This window comes from Orcinus orca, chromosome 19, assembly GCF_937001465.1.
Source record: "Orcinus orca chromosome 19, mOrcOrc1.1, whole genome shotgun sequence".
Taxonomy (NCBI): domain Eukaryota; kingdom Metazoa; phylum Chordata; class Mammalia; order Artiodactyla; family Delphinidae; genus Orcinus; species Orcinus orca.
Genome location: NC_064577.1, coordinates 41,465,337 through 41,484,567, shown reverse-complemented (window position 1 = coordinate 41,484,567; position 19,231 = coordinate 41,465,337). Strand labels below are relative to the sequence as shown.

Here is a 19,231-nt window from a genome sequence, read left to right as displayed (position 1 = left end):
GTTCAGGGGTACATATGGTGAAGGCCAGAAGCAAGGAGGAAGGTCCTGTCAATGAGCTGTGAAGAGCCAGGGCCTGGGGTCCCAGAACAAGCCCTGGTCTTGGAGTCATACAGGTGTGGGACCCAGCCCCAGCCCTGCTGCTTACTACCCATCCACGAGGCCTCTGGACAAGTCATCAGCCTGACCTCCTCATCTGTAAGCTTCTCTAAGTTCCTTCATCTCTAAGATGGAATAATAAATCCTGACCACCGGCAGTTGGTTAAATGAGACCCATAGGTGGGTGTGCCTAGCACAGTGCCAACCACAGAGTGGTGAACCAGAGCCATCGATTCAGTCAACCATCCAGTAAGTGATCAGTCCGTGTGTCCAGCCCTGTGCTAAGTACAACACACTGCTCTAAGGAACCCCGCCTCCTGCTTCTGTGATCACTAAATAGGGTAAGCAAGACAGCAAGTCATCGGAGCCACCTGATTTGTCCCAGGCACCCCAGGGAACCCAAAGAGCGACCACGCAGGGACGAGTTCAAAGTCAGGGGGAGATGGCAGCGTGTGGGCCCTGGGCTTCCTCAGAGGCCACCAACAAGAAAAACTGGACATACTCCCAGGAGATATTTGCAAAAGGAAAAGCAATTCTTTATTGCATGGACATGGTGCAAACCATGAGCTTGTTACACAATACGGCTGCTTCTCGCACCTCCCTGCTGTAAGGGGTGGGAAGGCTGAAGCGGGGTCTGGGAAAGCATGGGAAGCAACTAGGAGATGAGGGGCCCCTTGAGCTGGACCCTCTGAAGGCAGTGCCTGGAGTTTGCTTTTCGTTTATTTTTTTTCTTTATTATTATTATTTTTTTTTTTTTTGGCTGTGTTGGGTCTTCATTGCTGCACGAGGGCTTTCTCTAGTTGCGGCGAGTGGGGGGCTGCTCTTGGTTGCAGTGCGAGGGCTTCTGATTGCGGTGGCTTCTCTTGTCGCGGAGCACAGGTTCTAGGCACGCGGGCTTCGGTAGTTGTGGCTCGTGGGCTCTAGAGCACAGGCTCCGTAGTTGTGGCTCGCGGGCTTAGTTGCTTCACAGCATGTGGGATCTTCCTGGACCAGGGCTCGAACCCGTGTCCCCTGCACTGGCAGGTGGATTGTTAACCACTGTGCCACCAGGGAAGCCCGAGTTTGCTTTTCTGGTCCCTCCAGCCAGCTGTCCACTCAGCCTGGGGAGGGTGGGGATGACGGGGGTGTCTCTCCTGCGCTGGGCACTTAGATGTCTCTCTTTCGAGAAGAAACCACCTTCCCATCCGCTGACTCCTCAACATTGATGAGGACTTTGCCGCCGCCACCACCTCCCAGGGAGGCTGTAGGAAGAAGAGGCAAGCTTTGGAGTGGGAGACTCTCCCTGTCCTCCCTCCCAAGGCGCCAGGACCTTGGCTGAGCTCTGGAAGAACTGCACAGCACCCCGATCATGGCCATTGGCCAATCCTCCCAGAGCTGCCAGGAGGACTGGTGCTAAATCACTCATCAAAGAGATTGGCGGCGGCAGCGGCAGGTGTGCTGTGCAGTGAGCAAGAATGTCAGGGCTTTTAAGCTGTACATAAACAGAAATTAATCACGGGCATCTCACCATAAGTGCATGAAGGTGGGGTGGGTGGGTGGGGAGGCGGGGGAGGGGGAGCCGGGGGGGGGGCTATACCCTGGACAAAGCTTACTCATCCTGGAAGGTTCTCAGTAAATCTTCAATCCCAACCCTACCTGGGGCTGATAGAGGGGTCCCACTGGGGAAGAGGTACCTACTGGAATGGGCATGTCCCCACCCTACTGGGATGCTTGGCCTCTTTCACCTTCCTCCCCATTCCAAGAAGAACTGTGGCTTCAATAGCTTCCCTCTCCCCTCAACTCAGGAAGAGTTAAGTCTCTTGGACTTCTCTGGCGGTTCAGTGGTTAAGTCTCCACACTTCCACTGCAGGGGGCATGGGTTCAATCCCTGGTCGGGGAACTAAGATCCCGCATGCCGCCCAGTGTGGCCAGAAAAAAGAAAAGAAGAGTGAAGCCTCTTACCTTCTCTGGTACCAATGCCAGCCATCCTGAAAGAGAGGGGGCAGCAGATGTAAGCAACAGACAAAAACTCAGGTCTGCCTACAGGAGGCCCCGGGAGACAGCTAAGCCGTCCTCTCCAGCCCTCACACCACCCTCACTCCCACATCTGACTTCTCTAAAGCCTGGGACATCCTGAGAGCCACCCCCAAGCACACAGATTCTGATCTATGATAACACTCCATCTATTTCATGCTGGAAATGGAACCAGCATTAAATCCAAGACCACGAGCCCAACTGCTATCATTTACAGAAGGTACACAGGTCCAGAGAGGTGACAGGACCTGCCCAAGGTAGCGGCCAAAGACTAGAGCGCAGAGTCCAGAACCTCTTACTCCTTGTTCTGTTCTCTTTTCACTGTAGACGCTGCACTTAAGATGACTCTCCCCACTCAACCACAACCGGCCCCTCCCTCGCTGCCCCCTGCACCCGAGCCCCTGCCTGGCGTCCTGGCCCTCCAGCAGGCTGCGGTAGGTGGCGATCTCCTGCTCCAGCCGCGCCTTGGTGTCCAGCAGCATCTTGTACTCCTGGCTCTGGCACTCCATCTCACTGCGGAGCTCGCTCAGCCGGGCCTCGATGCTGCTGATGAAGCCCTGGATCTGCTGCAGCTGCAGGGCGTAGCGGCACTCGGTCTCCGCCAGCGTGCTCTCCAGCCCGGCTTTCTGGTGGGGCAGCAGACCGACAGACATCACATCAGGCTAGACAGGAAGCCGCCGAGGGCCTGGGGAGAGAGGCTGAATGGATGGCAAGGAACAGCCCCAAAGGGAGCTCGGGAACGCCAAGGCTTACACAGCCACGGAGGGTGGGAGAGGCTGGGGTGGGTGGGGTGGGAGCCAGACCTTGCTGAGCTGGGACTGCAGCTCCATCTCCAGCCCCTGCACCGTGCGTCTCAGGTCTACGATCTCCGTCTTGCTGGTCTGGATCATCTCTGTGTTGGAGGCCACCTCCTTATTCAGCTCCTCTGTCTGTAGGTCACGCAGAAGACAAGTGAGCTCCACGGGCCTCCCAGGAGCTCAGGGAGCTGGAGCGGGGCTGGCAGGTCAGGCCCACCTTGCTGAAGAACCAGGCCTCGGCATCCCGGCGGTTCTTCTCCGCCATGGCCTCGTACTGCTCCCTCATCTCCGCCAGCACGCGGGTCAGGTCCACGCCCGGTGCTGCGTCCATCTCCACGTTGACCTGGCCGGCCAGCTGGTTGCTGAACTCCTTCATCTCCTGCAGGGTGGGTGGGGCCCATTCAGAGACAGAGGGCGGAAGCCAGAGCTGAGTCTGGGGTCCCACGTGCCAATCCCGGCTCCATCCCTAACTCACCACGTGACGTTGGCTCTGCCCCATACCCAACCCGGGCCCCTGTTTCCCACTGCACGTGAAGACTTTTGATCGCATGAGCCCCTCAGCACTAAGGGTCCCTCCTCCTCTCTAGGTCCTGCCGAGGGAGGACCTCAAGACAGTAGGGCCTTTGTGTCAGTTCCTGAAGCAGATCAGGACAGCAGTGCCCACTGGCCACCTGGCCTGGCTGTGGATCAGAGGAGAAAAGGGGTCTGGGTCGACAGTGCCCCTTCCTCTCCATGGAGACCCCTGTGTTGGGGGGTGCGCATATCTGAACCACGAAGCCCTTTCCCCAACTATGAGGAGGCCCCAGAGGCCCCACTCTGCCTCCCATCAGCCCCAGCCACTGCCTGGCTCTCACATCCTCATGGTTCTTCCGGAGGTAGGCCAGCTCCTCGTTCAGGCTCTCAGTCTGCAGCTCCAGGTCGGCTCTGGCCAGGGTCAGCTCATCCAGCACCCTGCGGAGGCCGTTGATGTCGGCCTCCATGCTCTGGCGCAGGGCCAGCTCGTTCTCATACCTGGAAAGGAAGAGGGAACCCAAGTGAGGAAGGGTGAGGGGTCTGGGCCACTGGAGTTGGGAGAGGGGGCAGAGGGAACATACTTGAGTCTGAAGTCATCCGCGGCCAGCCTGGAGTTGTCGATCTCCAGGCTAACCCGGGAGTTGTCGATGGTGGCCGCCAGGATCTGCAAGATACAGGGAGCTGGTGTCTAGAGGACCCCTCCCTCTTCCCTGCTGCTCTCCCTGCCCTGCACCCCAGGCGGGACCCCTCACTAAACATCTCCCCTCTGACACCAGCAACGGAAGCCTGTAGGGCCCCGGGGCAGAGTCCAGGCCACCACTTGGTCTGTCCCAAGCCACCCTCCTCGTCTCCAGAACATGAAAGACCAAGGAACCAGGGTTGAGGAGAACCCCCTGTGGAAAGTGCCTGGCCTGGAGAGGGTGCCCTCTTGGCAGTACTCCACCAGCCTCCCCTGTAGACAGCTCACGGTCGCCGGCCTCCTGCACACCTTAACACAGCCATGCATCTACAGAACATTCCAGTCAGGGGGAAACTGGAGGGCAGCTGCGGAAACTGGTGCAGAAGGGTGAGTGAGTGGCTGGGAGAGCCCATACCCAGTTCCAGGTCTCCGAAGGTCCAACAGTGCTTTTGCCACCCAAGACATTTGAAGGGTGAGGCAGGCAGTCCTGGTGTTCTGGACTCCTAGAACCGGAGGTTCATCTCTACACCTCCGTTCTTGCAAAAAACCCAAAGGAATGCTCTAGGCAGAGCCCTGCAGGGTGTGAACACTGCTCTCACCTCGGCCCCTACTGGTCGAGACCAGCGTGCCAGGATCCCCAGCAATGCCAGGTTGAGCAGATGTTTGCGGGCATCCACACCTGGAACGCATTCCCCACGCTCCAAGTTTGCCGAGGTTACACATCATTACCTGGGAAGGCAAGGATTTCCCCCAGGCGGCTGGCACCAGCCACCTGCTCCCCTCTCCCTGACGCCCGAGGACTCACCTTGTCTCGGAGTTCTTCGATGGTCTTGAAGTAGGGGCTGTAGTCCCGCTCCGGGCTGGTTGGGCTCTGCTTCTGGTACCAGTCGCGGATCTTCACCTCCAGGTCAGCGTTGGCCTCCTCCAGGGCGCGCACCTTCTCCAGGTAGGAGGCCAGGCGGTCGTTGAGGTTCTGCATGGTGAGCTTCTCGTTGCCAGAGAGGAGACCGCCACTGCCGAAGTCACCAAAGCCACCACCAAAGCCTCCACCCAAACCACTACCAGCCCCTCCACTGAAGCCGCCCCCATAGCCCCCTGCTGACCCCGAGGAGAAAAACCTGGCAGAAGAAGCTGAGATACTGCGGCTCCCACCTCCCCCATAGAGACTCCCCCCACCAAAGCCTCCTCCCCCAGCCATGAGGGAACCCCCCCAGGTCGAGCCACCCCCAAAGGTGGAGGAAGAAGTCTGCAGAAATGTGGTGCTCATGGCCAGGCAGCAGCCCTGAGCTCTCAGCAGCACAAGCAAAGCTGGCAGGAGGCGTGAGCTGGGCTGAAACCCGAGGTCTGCACCTGTCACCCCCAGCCCCAGGCTCCTTATATACCCCTCCCAGGGTGTTGTGGGGCCATGTCTCCTCCCCCAAAGGGAAGCCAACTCCTTCTGCCTTCCTGACAAACACAGCCACCTGCACACCTCCACGTGGCTGGTTTGGGGTTTTTCTTTTCTTTCTATTTTTTTTTTTTTTTTAATGCAACAAAAGAGATGATTCAGAATGAATGGTGTTTTGCTCCAGGCCATGGTTTTAACACTTGGATTACAGGTTCATCTCTACTCTCCAGGAGAAAACCGAAAGGAGCAAACTCGCATCACGTCTGCCAGGCCTCCGCCTGCACTCTTAGAGGCTCAGGCCAACTCCACTCTCCGCTGGACTTCTCTGCTGCCCGCAGGTGGCCGGCTCCCCGCTCTCAGTTCGAGAATCCACTTTTCATCGCTGCCCTGTGCGGTCCCTCTCACAGACCCCATGTGCGAGCCTGCGGGCTCTGGGGATTGGCGGGCAGAGGTACACAGAGGAATGCAGGGCCCACAGGGATAGGCTGAGGACAGGAGAGGGATCCTGAGTCAAGTTCCAGCTGAGGTGACCAGAGGGGCCAGCATCTGTCACTTCCCTGATGCTCCAACCCTCCCCCCCTCCTCCTCTCCTCCCCCCCTCTCCTCCTCTCCTCCCCCCCTCTCCTCCTCTCCTCCACCCCTCTCCTCCTCTCCTCCACCCCTCTCCTCCTCTCCTCCCCCCCTCTCCTCCTCTCCTCCCCCCCTCTCCTCCTCTCCTCCCCCACCCCCAGTCCCCCTCCTTCTTCTCCAGCTCCCCCACACCAGCCCTCAGCCCCATGGCACTGGCATTCTCACAAAAGCCAGCGGGCTCAGGGCTGACAAGGGGCTGATTGATAATCCCACCGCCTGCCAACTACATGTCACTGAACCTTTGCTTGCTCCTGGGACAAGTTGGGGCAAACCTCTGCAGATAAGACGGGAGCAAGTTCCAGAAAGCCCCTGCTTTCTCCAGGGAGAGGCAAGTCGCTGCACAGCGGCGCTAGATTAACCCTGTTTGTCCCGTCAAGCACCACGAAGCTGAGGAGGGATCCGATCCAGAAAGCTGTATGTGCCTGAGCACCGTGAGGAGGTGGGGGGATAGAGAGGCCCGCAGGGCGGGCTGGAAGACACCTCGGAGATCTTGAAGGTCGAGGCACCGCTTCAGAGAGCAGGATGCTGAGGCCGGAGAGGGGAGTCCAACACTTCCTTTTCTCCGCCGCGAGCTCAGGGGCCCGTGTTCCGGGGATACCTGATACCTGTGGGCAGTGCCACCGGAGGCGTGGCCTGGCCCTCTGGCTTTGGCTGCGGGGTTTAGAGAGAGCCAGGGGTGGGGAAGTGAGCAAGACCAGGCTGGAGGGTCAGGAGGAGGATTCCTGGACCACAGCTGCAGCACCATGAAGCTGACGGAGCTCTGGATTCCCTGGGACCTGGCTTCAAGCCTGGCTCTACCCATCACTGCTTGGAAAACCTTGGACATGGTACCATTCAAGTCTCAGTTTCCTTGTTGCAACGGGCACTCTCAGCTCCCACTTACGAGGAAGCCCTGAGGCCCAAGAGCCCCCATCCTGCCTCTTCCTTGCTCCCCGTCTTCTGAGGCACCGGATAGAGGGGTGCATGTCCAATACTTAGGACTCCCAAGTACCATCACCTGCGGGGACATTTTTTTTGTCCTCAGGCATCAGATCTGCCCTGTGAGTGACCGTCACACTCTGCCATATTCTTCCATAACCAGCACCTACTGGGCAATGCAGGTCATTGTTTTTATTGCTTTAATAACAGTAAATTCTTACTTCCACCACATCCTTCAGTTTACAGTGCACTTCTGCATCCACGCCGCCTCTATTCCTCACAGCTAAGAAGATGATCCCTGCCCCTATTTCAGAAGGAATGAAATTGCAGCTCAGAGAGGGAAGTGATTTGTATAAGGTGGCACAGCTAGTAAGAGGGCGTCGCCGGGACTCACTGGGTCCTCTGACTGCCCCCCCACACACACACTCAAACAGGAGACAGGAAAAGAAGGTGTTCCCCTCCCCAGACTCCAGATTCCTGCACCTGAGCTGGGGTAGTGGAGTATTCCTGGTACGTGGGGGTGGGCTTCTTCTTGCCCAGTATCACAGTGAGTCAGCCTCTGAGTGCTGGGCCCAGACAGTGAGGTATTGTCTCGTGGATGGGAGGATACTGTCTTTTCCTCTGAAAGAAAAATAATCAAACTCAGATCAGCCATAGCTCCTTAAAGCCTCTGCAGACATTACGGCCCCAGCAATTACCCCGGGAAAAATTATGCGGCATCACCCCAGGGTGAGGGAGGGCTGGACCCCAGCCAGCCTCTCTCTGCACCCTGACTCCCCTCCAGCAGCCCCTCAAGGGGGCTTTCCCTACGCTCTCAGGCCCAGGCCAGGCAGCAGCTGCCCCAGTCACAAATCCCTGGTTTCGGTCCAAACAGTTCCTATGAGCTCAAGGTCTGGGTGGCCGGAACCTACTCACTAGCACCAGAAGGTGATGGCTGGGCAAGAGTGGAGGTCAAGCTCCATTTGGCTCCAGCCCAGACTGCAGACCTGGGCCCTGCCCCAAGCAGCCTACCCGGGATGCTGTGCCAGTTTCTGTCCTTTGCCCACTGCAGGCCGACAGGCTGTCCCAGAGCCGGCCTTCCCTCCTAGGGATGGGACGATGCAGCCCAGTGGGAAGAGCCTGAGCTGGACTCCACCTCCGGGTGTGTTGACTCAACATCTCCGAGCCAGGTTCCTGACTTAAAATTGGGCCATTTTCCCACTTACATGAGACACTAAGAAGAGTCAAAATCATAGAGACAGAAAGTGTCATGGTGGTTGCCGGGGGTGGGGAGAGAGAATGAGGAGTTATGGTTTAATGGGGATAAAGTTTCCGTTTTACAAGATAGAAAGAGTTATGAGGATGGAGGGTGACGCTTGCACGACACGCTTGCACAACAAGGTGAGTGCACAGAACTGCCACAGAGCTGCGCACCGAGAAATGTGTGAGATGGTCATGTTTATGTTATGTGTATTTTACCACAATAAAAAAATAAAAAAAAAAAAACACGGACCCCATTAACACTGGCCCCAGCTACAGGGCCACAGTGAGCATTCAGTGTCACAGGGGGAGTGGGGACCTCCATAGATGTTAGAATCTCCTCTGCTCCCCAGGGAGATGCCAGGGTCAGAGAGAGGGCATGCCCTGGGGCCTGGAGAATTCCTCATTTCTCATTTATTAGTTACATGGCGTTGAGTAATCAAGCCTCCTCTCTCCGAGCCTCAGTCTACCAATTGGAAAAATGGAAATAACTCTGACCCAGTCTGACTCACGGGGATGGAGCAAGATGACGGACCGGAAATGCTTGCAAACTGAAGTGGTCAAGATGACCAGCAGGGCTGCCCCCCCAAATCCCCTCCCCCTTCCTCTCGCTCCCTTTCCTCTATCCCAGCTGCTTCTGTCAACACAGTACCCCTAGTTTCAGCTCCCAGACTGAGAGAGAAAAGTGTCCACACACACACACATGCACGCACACACGCACGCGCACGCGCGCGCACCTGCACACAAAGGAAAGCTTTATTCCTGACACCCAGACCTGAGACCCAGTCACCAGCCCCACCTGTATGGGGCCCAGACCCCGCCTCACAGCCACATTCCAGGAGCCTCTGGGGCACAGGGGAGGGTTTCAGCTGTGACAACAGAGGCTTTCACGAACAGGGGACAAATATCTGGGCACTCCCAGCCTGGGACTGGGGGTGCAGCCAGGCCTCTGGCCTCTAGCTCCAAGGCCTCCTAAGTCAAGTGGGAGAGTGAGTCTGTAGGTGCTGACGGCCAGAGCAGAATAACTGGGGACGTGGCAGAAGGGGCTCCTGGCCCAGGGCTGCGGCAGGGGAAGCGGGAAGAGCTGGGCTCGGGGGTCACCAGCCTGTGATTTGGAGTAAACTAATGAGCCTACCAAGCTTCATGGAAAATGGCGGAAAAAGCACCCCCTTCAGGATGAACACCAGGTACGGCGGGGTCCTGAGCCTCCTTCGCGCAGTGCCGAGCACAGGTGGCAGAGCGTCCGTCTGTCCCCCTAGAGACCTTCCGCCTCACTCAGGCCCCTCCCTCACAGGGTCGGCCGCTGTCACAGATCCACGGGGCCTGAACAGACCCACTCAGCCTGAACCTCTCTGCTGGGGGAAGTGGGACATGTTTACCTTTAATTGGCCTCCGTTCTTGGCTGCTAAGCTGTAAACCACAGGGACAGGACCATACCAACCCCAGGGCAGAGTTGTACCAGGAAGCTGGGACTTGCATTCCTTTGGGGGCCTGGGACGGGCCCCAGGCAAGCCAGTTTGGGGGTCTCTGTGGGAGGTCTGGGTCACAGCTGGGTCCTATTCCAGGCTCTGAGCCCAGGTATGGGCTGGTGGGCGTAAGGGGCTTACGCAGGGCTGCCAGGGGATGGATGGAGGTGTCAGTGCGTGCGCACACACACCCCAACGAGGGCGCCCTCTCCAGCCCTGTTCTGAGCCGGTTCCCGCCCCCTGACCCCAAAGCCCCAGTTTCTCCTTAAGTTGGGTGGAAAAACCTGTCAGGAGGAACTGCCTCAGGGGATCCCAGTCCTAGGCCTTCACACAGAGCGCGACTGGAATGTACTGAGGAAACGGCACAAGCAGTGTCATCCTAGGAGACGGGGTGCAGGGGTGGCACTGTGGGTTAAGAATCAGGAAATGTAATTCTGGTCCTAGCTCTGCCATGTAGTTGCTGTGTGGCCTTGGTCAAGTTACTTAACCTCTCTGAGCCTGCTTCCTACTCTATAGGATACAACTCATACTACCTTTCAGGGTTGTTTGATTAAATAGCACTTAGTAGGTGCTCAGTAAACATTAATTACAGATACACAAACACACACCAACCCTTGGGGTGAGTTCAGTGGAAAGAAAACTAAATCTGGAAGCAAAAACCAGTTTCAAATCCCACCTCTGCCATGTGTTAGAACAGTTATATATACAACAACCCACCTCGCCTCTCTGAGCCTTAGTTTATCCCTCTGTAAAATGGGAGCAATGCTTATTAAACATCCTTGTTTTAGGGAACAGGTGAGATACATGAAGACCTCTGCAAAGGAATTACTGTAACAGCTGGAGTTTGTGAGCGCCCTCCCTCCCCTTTCCTGGGAAAGCGTGGACTCTGGTCCAAATGAAACCTAAACAATAAAACCTAAACAGTGCCAAGGCCTGGCCCCCCCACCATGGGCTGAAATAACAAACTCAACGTCCTTCCTCCCTTGGGCCATAAAGTTTTATTGGAAGATCAGGGGGAGAGCCAGGGATAAGGGTCCCTCCCCTCCCATGCCCCTACCCAGGGGAATCCCTCTGCAGCAGAGTAGGAAGGCCAGGAGGTTGCTAGACTCAGAGGACCTTCGGGGTGGACAGGTCGTTGTAGTAGGCGTCCTGGCCCTCCAGCAGGTTTCGGTAGGTGGCGATCTCCTGCTCCAGCCGGGACTTGATGTCCATTAGGTGCTGGTACTCCTGGTTCTGCCGCTCGGTGTCGGCACGCACATCGCTCAGCTGGGCTTCGACACCACTGATCAGCGCCTGGATCTGCGCCAGCTGGGCTCCGAAGCGAGCCTCCGTTTCGGCCAGCGTGCCGTCCAGGGCAGCTTTCTGAGGGCAGGGAGAGGGAAGGAGACTCAGCAGAGCCTGGTGCCCAGCGATGGCATGGGCCCGGCCACCATCCAGGCTGCCCGAGGCCGCAAGGACACGAGTGTGCCTCCCACAGGGCAGAGGGCACATACCATGCTGATCTGAGACTGCAGCTCGATCTCCAGACCCTGGAGGGTACGCCGCAGGTCGGTGACCTCCGTCTTGCTGCTCTGCAGCTGCTCCGTGTGGCCAGCGACCTCCCTGTTCAGCTCCTCGGTCTGCAGTGAGAGGAGGCAGGGGGAGTAAGCGCTGAGGCAGACCCTTGCCTGGGAGCATTAAGCCCGCTCTCCTTGCCACCTCCCCAAGGGGCACCTGCCTCCCCGTCCATACCTGGCTGGTGAACCAGGCCTCAGCATCCTTCCGGTTCTTCTCAGCCATGACCTCATATTGGCTTCTCATGTCGCTCAGGATCTTGCCTAGGTCGATGCCCGGAGCGGAGTCCACCTCCACACTGACCTGACCACCCACCTGGCCCTTCAGGACACTGATTTCCTAGAAAGATACAGCAGAGATGGGCATGTCAGGGCCCAGAGCCTGCTGGGCCTGAGCCAGGTCACGCCCCCATCCCCCAGGCCATAGGGGTCTGGTTTTCAGGTGCAGACCTAGGAGCCAGCACTGGGGTACAGATGGGGTCACCACCGTTCCCTGCTGGAACGCTTGGGAGCCACATGACACACTCAGGGCCAGGTCAAGGGTGCAGCAGATGTGGCCACGGTCAGAGGATACAGGATAAAGAAAAGTGTCCGCAGCTCTGGGAAGCTGGGCGGGGGTGGATGGGAAGCCCAGCTTGAAACCCACCTCCTCGTGATTCTTCTTCAGGTAGGCCAGCTCCTCCTTGAGGTTCTCGATCTGCATCTCCAGGTCGGTCCTGGCCAGGGTCAGCTCGTCCAGCAACCTGCGGAGGCCGTTGATGTCGGCCTCCACGCTCACGCGCAGGGCGTGCTCCGTCTCGAACCTTTCGGAGGAAATAGTTGCAGTCAGGCCAGCATTTCCTCTGCACCTCTGAAGACTTCCCCACCTCCCCTGGGTTCAGGGGCCCATGGGGGATGGGGTGTGCTTCAGACCAGCCGGGGTGGGTGAGAGCAGAGTCCATTCCCCCCACGGCACTGAGCCCCATAAGGGCCTGAGATTGCCCCCCTCCCCTGCCCTGGCTTCTGCAGCCCCCAAGGCACAGACACTCACTTGGTTCGAAAGTCATCTGCAGCCAAACGAGCGTTGTCGATCTGCAGGACCATCCTGGAATTCTCAACGGTGGCACCAAGAATCTGGAAGGCAGAAGGCAGGAGGTTAGCACCAGTTCATACGTGGGCACCGTCCACCCACTTTCTTCCCAGAGGAGAGAGGAGAGCAAAGGAGTGTGCGTGCCTGTGCGCCTCCACCGCCTGGAGACCAAAGCCTCAGCCACCCCAGACTGCCCATCAGCCTGCTCTCTGGGAGGCCTTGGAATGGGTCCAGGCCCAGGAGCTGGAGCGGGAGAAACTACCGCCAGGGAGGCTGAGCCAGGGGGGAAACGGGAAGGGCAGGGAGGTAAGCCTGGGGGGAAAAGTCTCCACGACCTGCACCCAGGGAAACTCTAAATGCTCGTAGGGAGGCAACTTCTAGTGATCCGCAAACCAGATGCAGGGAGCACAGGGGTGGGCTGTGGTCTGACCTGTGGTCTGACCCCCACTCAAAGCACCTTCTGCCTTCCGGGAAGGGAAAGCGCTCTGTCGAGCATCTATTATGTGCCGACACTTTGTGCCTCCTCTTTGAGGCGAAGTGTATTCCCTTGTGTGGGTCACAGTTTATAAAGTTTGAAAGCACTACGCTCGTTGTTTACATCTCTAGCTCTCCCTCATCTACGGGTCTGGTCTAGGCCCCTGGCACCCAGCAGCACTCCAGGCACAGGGTGGGCCCTGGCCTACGCTGTGGGGACTGTGCGTTTGGAGACCCAACGTGTGAGGCTGTTAAGTGTCCCACTGGCTTCTGAAACATTTCTTCGGGACCGAGATCCCAGCTCTGAGCCGTTCCCTGTGGGCAGAGACCAAGCCCCACCCTGAAGGACCCTGAGGGCCTCCCAGCAAGAGGCTGTAGCTGGGACTTGGGGTCTCCACCCACACGGCACGGGGCCTCTCCACAGAGGTCTTCACAAGCTCAGCATTCGTCTCTCCTTTACCCAGTCCGGGGGCCACAGCATATGTCCCTCCTTGCCCAGGGGCCAGAGTTAGCCTCTCCCATTCTTCCTAGAGCTCCTCTAAGTCCCCAGTGGCCCCCCCGGGCGGGGGAGGGGCTTCAGCCTCCGCGTGATGGAAACCAGACCCGCCCGGCGGGAGACAAGGAATGCAGAGGGCCTCACATCGGGGGCAGCAGAAGGCAGGTCTGGCCCGGCGAGAACCAGATTCCTCCCTGGCCAAACTCTTGCATTTCCCTGTTGCACAGCGACTCAGGTCCAGACCTCAGGGCAGCCCACAGCGCGCCCCATCTCTTCCCCCTCCTTCCTCCCCCCTTTCCCAGGCCTAGCCGACCGGCGCGCCTTCTTCCTCCCGCCCTCCAGTCCCCCACATTAACCCGCTCCCCCCCACCAGGCCTCCACTTCCTGCCCCGTGGTCCTGCCCCTCCTCACCGGCCGGCTTCCCTCCGCCCCACCCTGCGGGCCCTCCCCGCATCCTAACCCTCGCTCCCGCCCCGGCCGGGAAGTGGCTCTGGCGCCCGCCGGCCCCGCCTCGGGCCTCACCCGGCCCGCGGGGCTGGGTATACGCGACAGGTGCACTTCCCGCGGCCGGGCCGCCTCCCACCTGGTCCCGCAGGGCCCCGATGGTCTTGAAGTAGTGGCTGTAGTCGCGGGCGGGCCCGGGCCCCTGCTTCTGGTACCAGTCGCGGATCTTCACCTCCAAGTCGCCGTTGGCCTCCTCCAGGGCGCGCACCTTCTCCAGGTAGGAGGCCAGGCGGTCGTTGAGGTTCTGCATGGTGAGCTTCTCGTTGCCCGCCAGCAGCCCGTCGGAGCCGGCCAGGGCGCCCGCATAGCCGCCGCCGTAGCCCCCGGAGGAGGACGAGGACACGAAGCGGGCGGAGGACACCGACACGCCGCGGCCACCCGAGCCCCCGTGGATGCTGGGCGCGCGGAAGGCGCCTCCCACCCCGAAGCGCATGGAGCCGCTGCCCAGACCCCCGAAGGGAGAGGTGGCCGACGACTGGCGATAGCTGTAGGAAGTCATGGCGAAGGAGGACGCGGGCGACACCGGTCGGAGTGGCTGCAGTCGGCAAGAGGAGTGGCGAGGCCCTCACCTGGCGCCTTTTATGCCCGGGGTTGGGCGGGGGAGGGGGGACGGTGTCGGGCGGATTTCTGAGGGCCCAAGAATTTGCAGGCTCCTGAGTGCAAATACGGGCGCTCTCCCCATTGGTCAGTTCCTGGCGGCTCTGCTTCCGACTCTCCCCTCCCTGGGACCAGAGGCTCCTGCCCTCCGGAGAGCTGCCCCACACCAGCCCACTCCGATGCCCAGCCACTCACCCCGCTGGCACACTCGTTCGGATCTTCACCCCCATCACACGTACACTTAGACATCCCCGCAATTCACATGCTGGCCCTCCCCCATTAAGATCACCCAGAGTTTGACACCCCCCAGGAATTACAGTTTTTCTGAGAGTACACGCCGAGACGTCAGCCCCCCACCCCGTGATCCCTCACTCAGAGTCCCCCCATCACATTCTGAGCCCCTTCCTTGTGATCAAAATTAACCCCCCCAAAGTACATTCACCTGATTCCTACGCCCCACTGGGAATAACAGTCTCTCAGAACCTGCCCCTTGGGGATCACCCACACCCTGACCCCCCCCCTCAGTCCCCCACATGAGGTGCTCTGAGCTGCAACTTCCCAGGCCTCCTGAGACAAAGCCGCCCCACCCTGCTGTGGCCATACAAAGCCCCAAGGTGACAATAGGCTCCTGGGAACAGCTGCTGGGAGGGGTTCTGCAGCGGGACTGTAAAAGGCACCTTCAGAATCCCGAGCTCAAGCCGGAGATCCACCTGGGAGCCGAACCCCCGACTCAGTACTCTCACCAACCATCCACCCATGCCCACCCCCAGCCAGGACAACCCTCTACCCTCCAACCCCAAAAGCATGCATTCGACGCAGACTTACTGAAGTGATGCTGTAGTGAGGCATCTGAGCCTAAGGGAGGTGAGTAACTCGCCCATTTTGCGGTACGCGGGCCTCTCACTGTTGTGGCCTCTCCCGTTGCGGAGCACAGGCTCCGGACGCGCAGGCTCAGCGGCCATGGCTCACGGACCCAGCCGCTCCGCGGCATGTGGGATCCTCCCGGACCGGGGCACGAACCCACGTCCCCTGCATCGGCAGGTGGACTCTCAACCACTGCGCCACCAGGGAAGCCCGCCCATGAGACTTTTAGCACCTGCCGCCCAGAGACAGGATGGAATCCCTACCCCCTTGTGAGCATCTCCAAGGAGGGTGTAGACTGAATCCTCCTGTGCCTAACAGTCCTGTCCTAGTACATGGATGAATGACTGGATTGCTAGGGAGGGCGCCCACACGCAAGGTGGAGAGTTTCGATAACAGAGGAAGGGGTCCCTCCGCTCCATACACAGCCCCCAGCCCCGTTCTTCATCCAGCTCAGTAACTCCACCCACCTTTATGATCTCCTTGGAGGCCCCCCTGCCAGACACTGCAGGGTCCTGAAGCAGCCTCACCCCAGTTCCTGTCCGCAGGGACCTCACACCTCCTCAGAACTGTCCCCGCAGTTCCTTTGCATCCTTATGTCAGAGCAGCCACCCAATCTCGGGACAGAGGCCCGGTGCCCTTTTGACAGGGTGGTAGGGAGATGGGTCAGTTATTCTCAGTTTCCTGTGAAACCTTAGGCCTCCTCTCTGCATATTATCACCTGGGTCACCTGTGGCTAAATGAAGACTTGTCCCCAGCCTCTGAAACCTGTCCCCAATAAACTGTCTTCTGGCCACCAATTGATCCAGGAACAGGGGACACACACACACACACACACACACACACACACACACACACCCATAACCCACCAGGAGCAGCCCCAAGCCACACACACACACACACACACACACACACACACACCCATAACCCACCAGGAGCAGCCCCAAGCCACACACACACACACACACACACACACACACACACACACACACCCATAACCCACCAGGAGCAGCCCCAAGCCACTAGGAAAGCCAGCCTGAGGCTGTTCAAACTAGTGAATCAGACCTGCAAGTGGGTCCCGGGGCTCCGAGGGGGAAGGAGATTCAAGGCTGGCCCTGAAATCAGGGTGTGGCTGGGCTTTCACAAAGGTTGTAACTGCCAGGGCTGATCTGACGTGAGTCACTATTTGGCCTGAAGGAGGAGGCCTGCTCCTGGTAGGGGAAGGGGGAGATGGGCCAGATGGTTGCTAGCACACCAAGCCCCAGCTGGAACCTCTTCTTCTGTGGCCTGATAGGAGAGTTTGGGAAGGGACTTTGCATTAGGAAACAAAGAGTAGGACCAGCAGTTCTCCTCCAGATTAACGGGTTGTGAGTTCACTAAACTTCAGAAGAGCTTAGAGTCCCAGCCCCCTACCCCAAAGCCATAAGAACAACTGACTGCAGGGAAGTACCATTTACAAAGCCTTTTCAGATCTCATTGGATCCCCAAAGCAGCCCAGTGGAAAAGGTATTCTTATGCCCATTTTACAGATGAGGAAACAGAAGCTTCGAGAGGGACAGCCAGGAGTGTCAGATTCTGGCTTCCAGCCTCTTAACCCTCAGCCCCATGGCCTGGGGTCCTGAGTGCAACAGAGGCTGCACTCTCCCTTCCAAGGAAGTCCCAGCTCCAAAATGACTCCTTTGAGTCTCTTCCCCCCAAATCCTAGGCTAACCCCAAAGACAGTCCCCTGCTCCCACTCTCTGGCCAGAACAATGCCTAGCACCTTCCACCGCGAGTTGTGTGGCTTTTAAACACTTCTCTGGCACATCTGCCCCCCACCGCCCCACCCCCAGAGACGGAACTGAGGAATCAAGGTGCGGTAAACAGGTAAACAGACCGCCCACGAGCAGAGTCCTTGAACTGCCCCTGGCTGAGTGAGGGCAAGAACCTGTAGAACCTGATCGGAGTAGCTCCTTTCCCAAATCCTGATCTCCAGCCTGGGGACCCACAGTCTGCAGAGGAGGGGCACACAGGGTCAGGAGTGATGAAAAGGGAATGTTTGAGCATGAAAGGATCCCAGAGAGGAAAGTGCCCAGCCTTCCCCTGACTTGTTGCTGCAGAGCCGCAGCCCCACGACATCCTTGTGGGAAAGGGGGGCCGCTGTCAGATAGGATCAGAAACACTGCTGTCCCCACTGCCTTTTGGAAATTCACAATGCATGGTACTAAAGGCTGTGAGAACCTCAGTCCTTCATCTGTAAAAGAGGGATAATAATCATAATAACAATCTAGTTCCTGGAGTTGTTTCAGTGGTTAGATAGGTGCTAATTAGATAGATAGTAATGTACTATTTAATAACAATGTAACACAATAAATACTTATCATTTGATTGTATATAATGTATTATATACATGTAAGTATTATATTAAGTATTATTATTTAACTTCATTTAATCAGCAGTTCCAAAATATACTGGACCATGGCGTCTTTTGTCAGGTAATGCCTATTAATAATCCATATATCACAAGAAAAGATGATCCAGTCCAAGGAAGCTCAGAGAGGTAAAGTGACTCTCCTGAGGTCACATGGCTAACTTGTGTACACGTCCTGAGGCCAACGGTTCTCTCTGCATCTCCACCTGGACCCACCCTAGAAGCTTCTTACACTAGAGCAAATGCAGATTGCAGTTCCCAGAGGGGAGGGATTCAAGGTAGGGGAGTTTTCATCATCCCTGAGGAAATGAAATAGTGGTTGGGGACCACTGGAAAGAAGTGAGTAGAACGAAATGGTGTGACTATGACAATAAGGGCGACGATGATAGTGATGACAGCCAGCATCTACTGGGCCAGCCTCTAGGTTAAACACTTTGTATACATTATCTCAACTAATCCTGTGACTTAAAGTATTATCATCCCCATTTTATAGACCAAAAAACTGAGGCTCAAAATGGTCACTAACTTGACCAAAGTCACACAAGTAAATAGTGGACCCAGGATTCAAGCCCAGATCTTTAACTCCCTAAAGCTGTAGTCCCAACCACTAACGCTGTCCCTCCTCTCATGAGTTGGAGGTTAAGGTGATTTCTTCCACTGGTCTGGAGAACAGGTCGTCAAGTTGGGAAAGGCATAGTGTCACCTGCCAAGGTCCCAACTTGTCCTCCCTGCTTGGATACACAAGTATCTGTTTGGTCAGTCAGTGGGTCATACAAACAAGATTCAAAGTTCAGCCTTGAAGAGGAGATGGGCTCATGTATGTAAACAGAAGTGATAAGCTGGAGGACAGAAAGGAAAAGGATGCAAGACTTCATGAACTTGCCTGTCATGTAAATTGGTAACCCTTCCCTAAGCAACATCCCCTTCCTAAGGACCATCAGCACAAGATGCTCAGCTATCAATACTTTCTCACTTGCTCCTCCATTCAGCAAAAGTGTATCAAGTCCTATCCCCTATTTGCCAGGCAAGATGCTAGATGCTGGGATACAGAAGTAAATACAAGCCTTTCCTGCCTCTAAGAAGCTGACAGTCTGGCAGGAGATTATAGAGACATTTCGTTTTGATTAAATGTGGTAGATTGAATACCCACATTCATTTTTGCACCTTCCTAAAACCCTGTTAAGCTGACAGTAAAGGACTATTTTAAAAGAATAAAAGAAGAGACAACAGAAGATGATAAATGGCCACAAAAAATTTTAAAGCTCGAAAATGGTAACTAAAAGCAGACGAGGAAGCTGAGACCTAGGGCTCGGGAGCATAGGGAAGGGACAGAGGAGGGGAGGGCAGGAAATTCACAGAAACACGAAGATTCTCAACACAAAACCCAGAAGCTCGGGAACTGGGGCACCAGGGACCCTGAAAGGAGAAGTAGAAGATGGGACTCTGAACAGGGCTAGCTAGAAGTTTCTATAAACAGCACCAAGTTAACTGGAAAGAATAGATGTACACGGATATGTATAACTGAATCA

General features: G+C 57.1%; 3 protein-coding genes across 5 annotated transcripts in view; all 3 read right to left on the bottom strand.

The window, feature by feature from the left end:
• LOC101273992 (keratin, type I cytoskeletal 14) overlaps positions 1-19,231 on the bottom strand; it is a 111,609-nt gene that overhangs the window by 12,678 nt on the left and 79,700 nt on the right. The gene's annotated exons all lie outside the window — the stretch shown is intronic.
• KRT15 (keratin 15) lies at positions 609-5,472 on the bottom strand. Its single transcript, XM_004282781.3, has 8 exons — positions 4,904-5,472; positions 4,001-4,083; positions 3,761-3,917; positions 3,124-3,285; positions 2,913-3,038; positions 2,515-2,735; positions 2,038-2,063; positions 609-1,337 (listed from the first exon to the last, which is right to left on the bottom strand). Exons 1-8 carry the CDS (start codon positions 5,363-5,365, stop codon positions 1,243-1,245), a joined length of 1,332 nt encoding a protein of 443 aa, XP_004282829.2. The 5' UTR covers positions 5,366-5,472; the 3' UTR covers positions 609-1,242.
• KRT19 (keratin 19) lies at positions 10,727-16,104 on the bottom strand. Its single transcript, XM_004282782.4, has 6 exons — positions 13,914-16,104; positions 12,322-12,404; positions 11,938-12,094; positions 11,470-11,631; positions 11,232-11,357; positions 10,727-11,100 (listed from the first exon to the last, which is right to left on the bottom strand). Exons 1-6 carry the CDS (start codon positions 14,331-14,333, stop codon positions 10,846-10,848), a joined length of 1,203 nt encoding a protein of 400 aa, XP_004282830.2. The 5' UTR covers positions 14,334-16,104; the 3' UTR covers positions 10,727-10,845.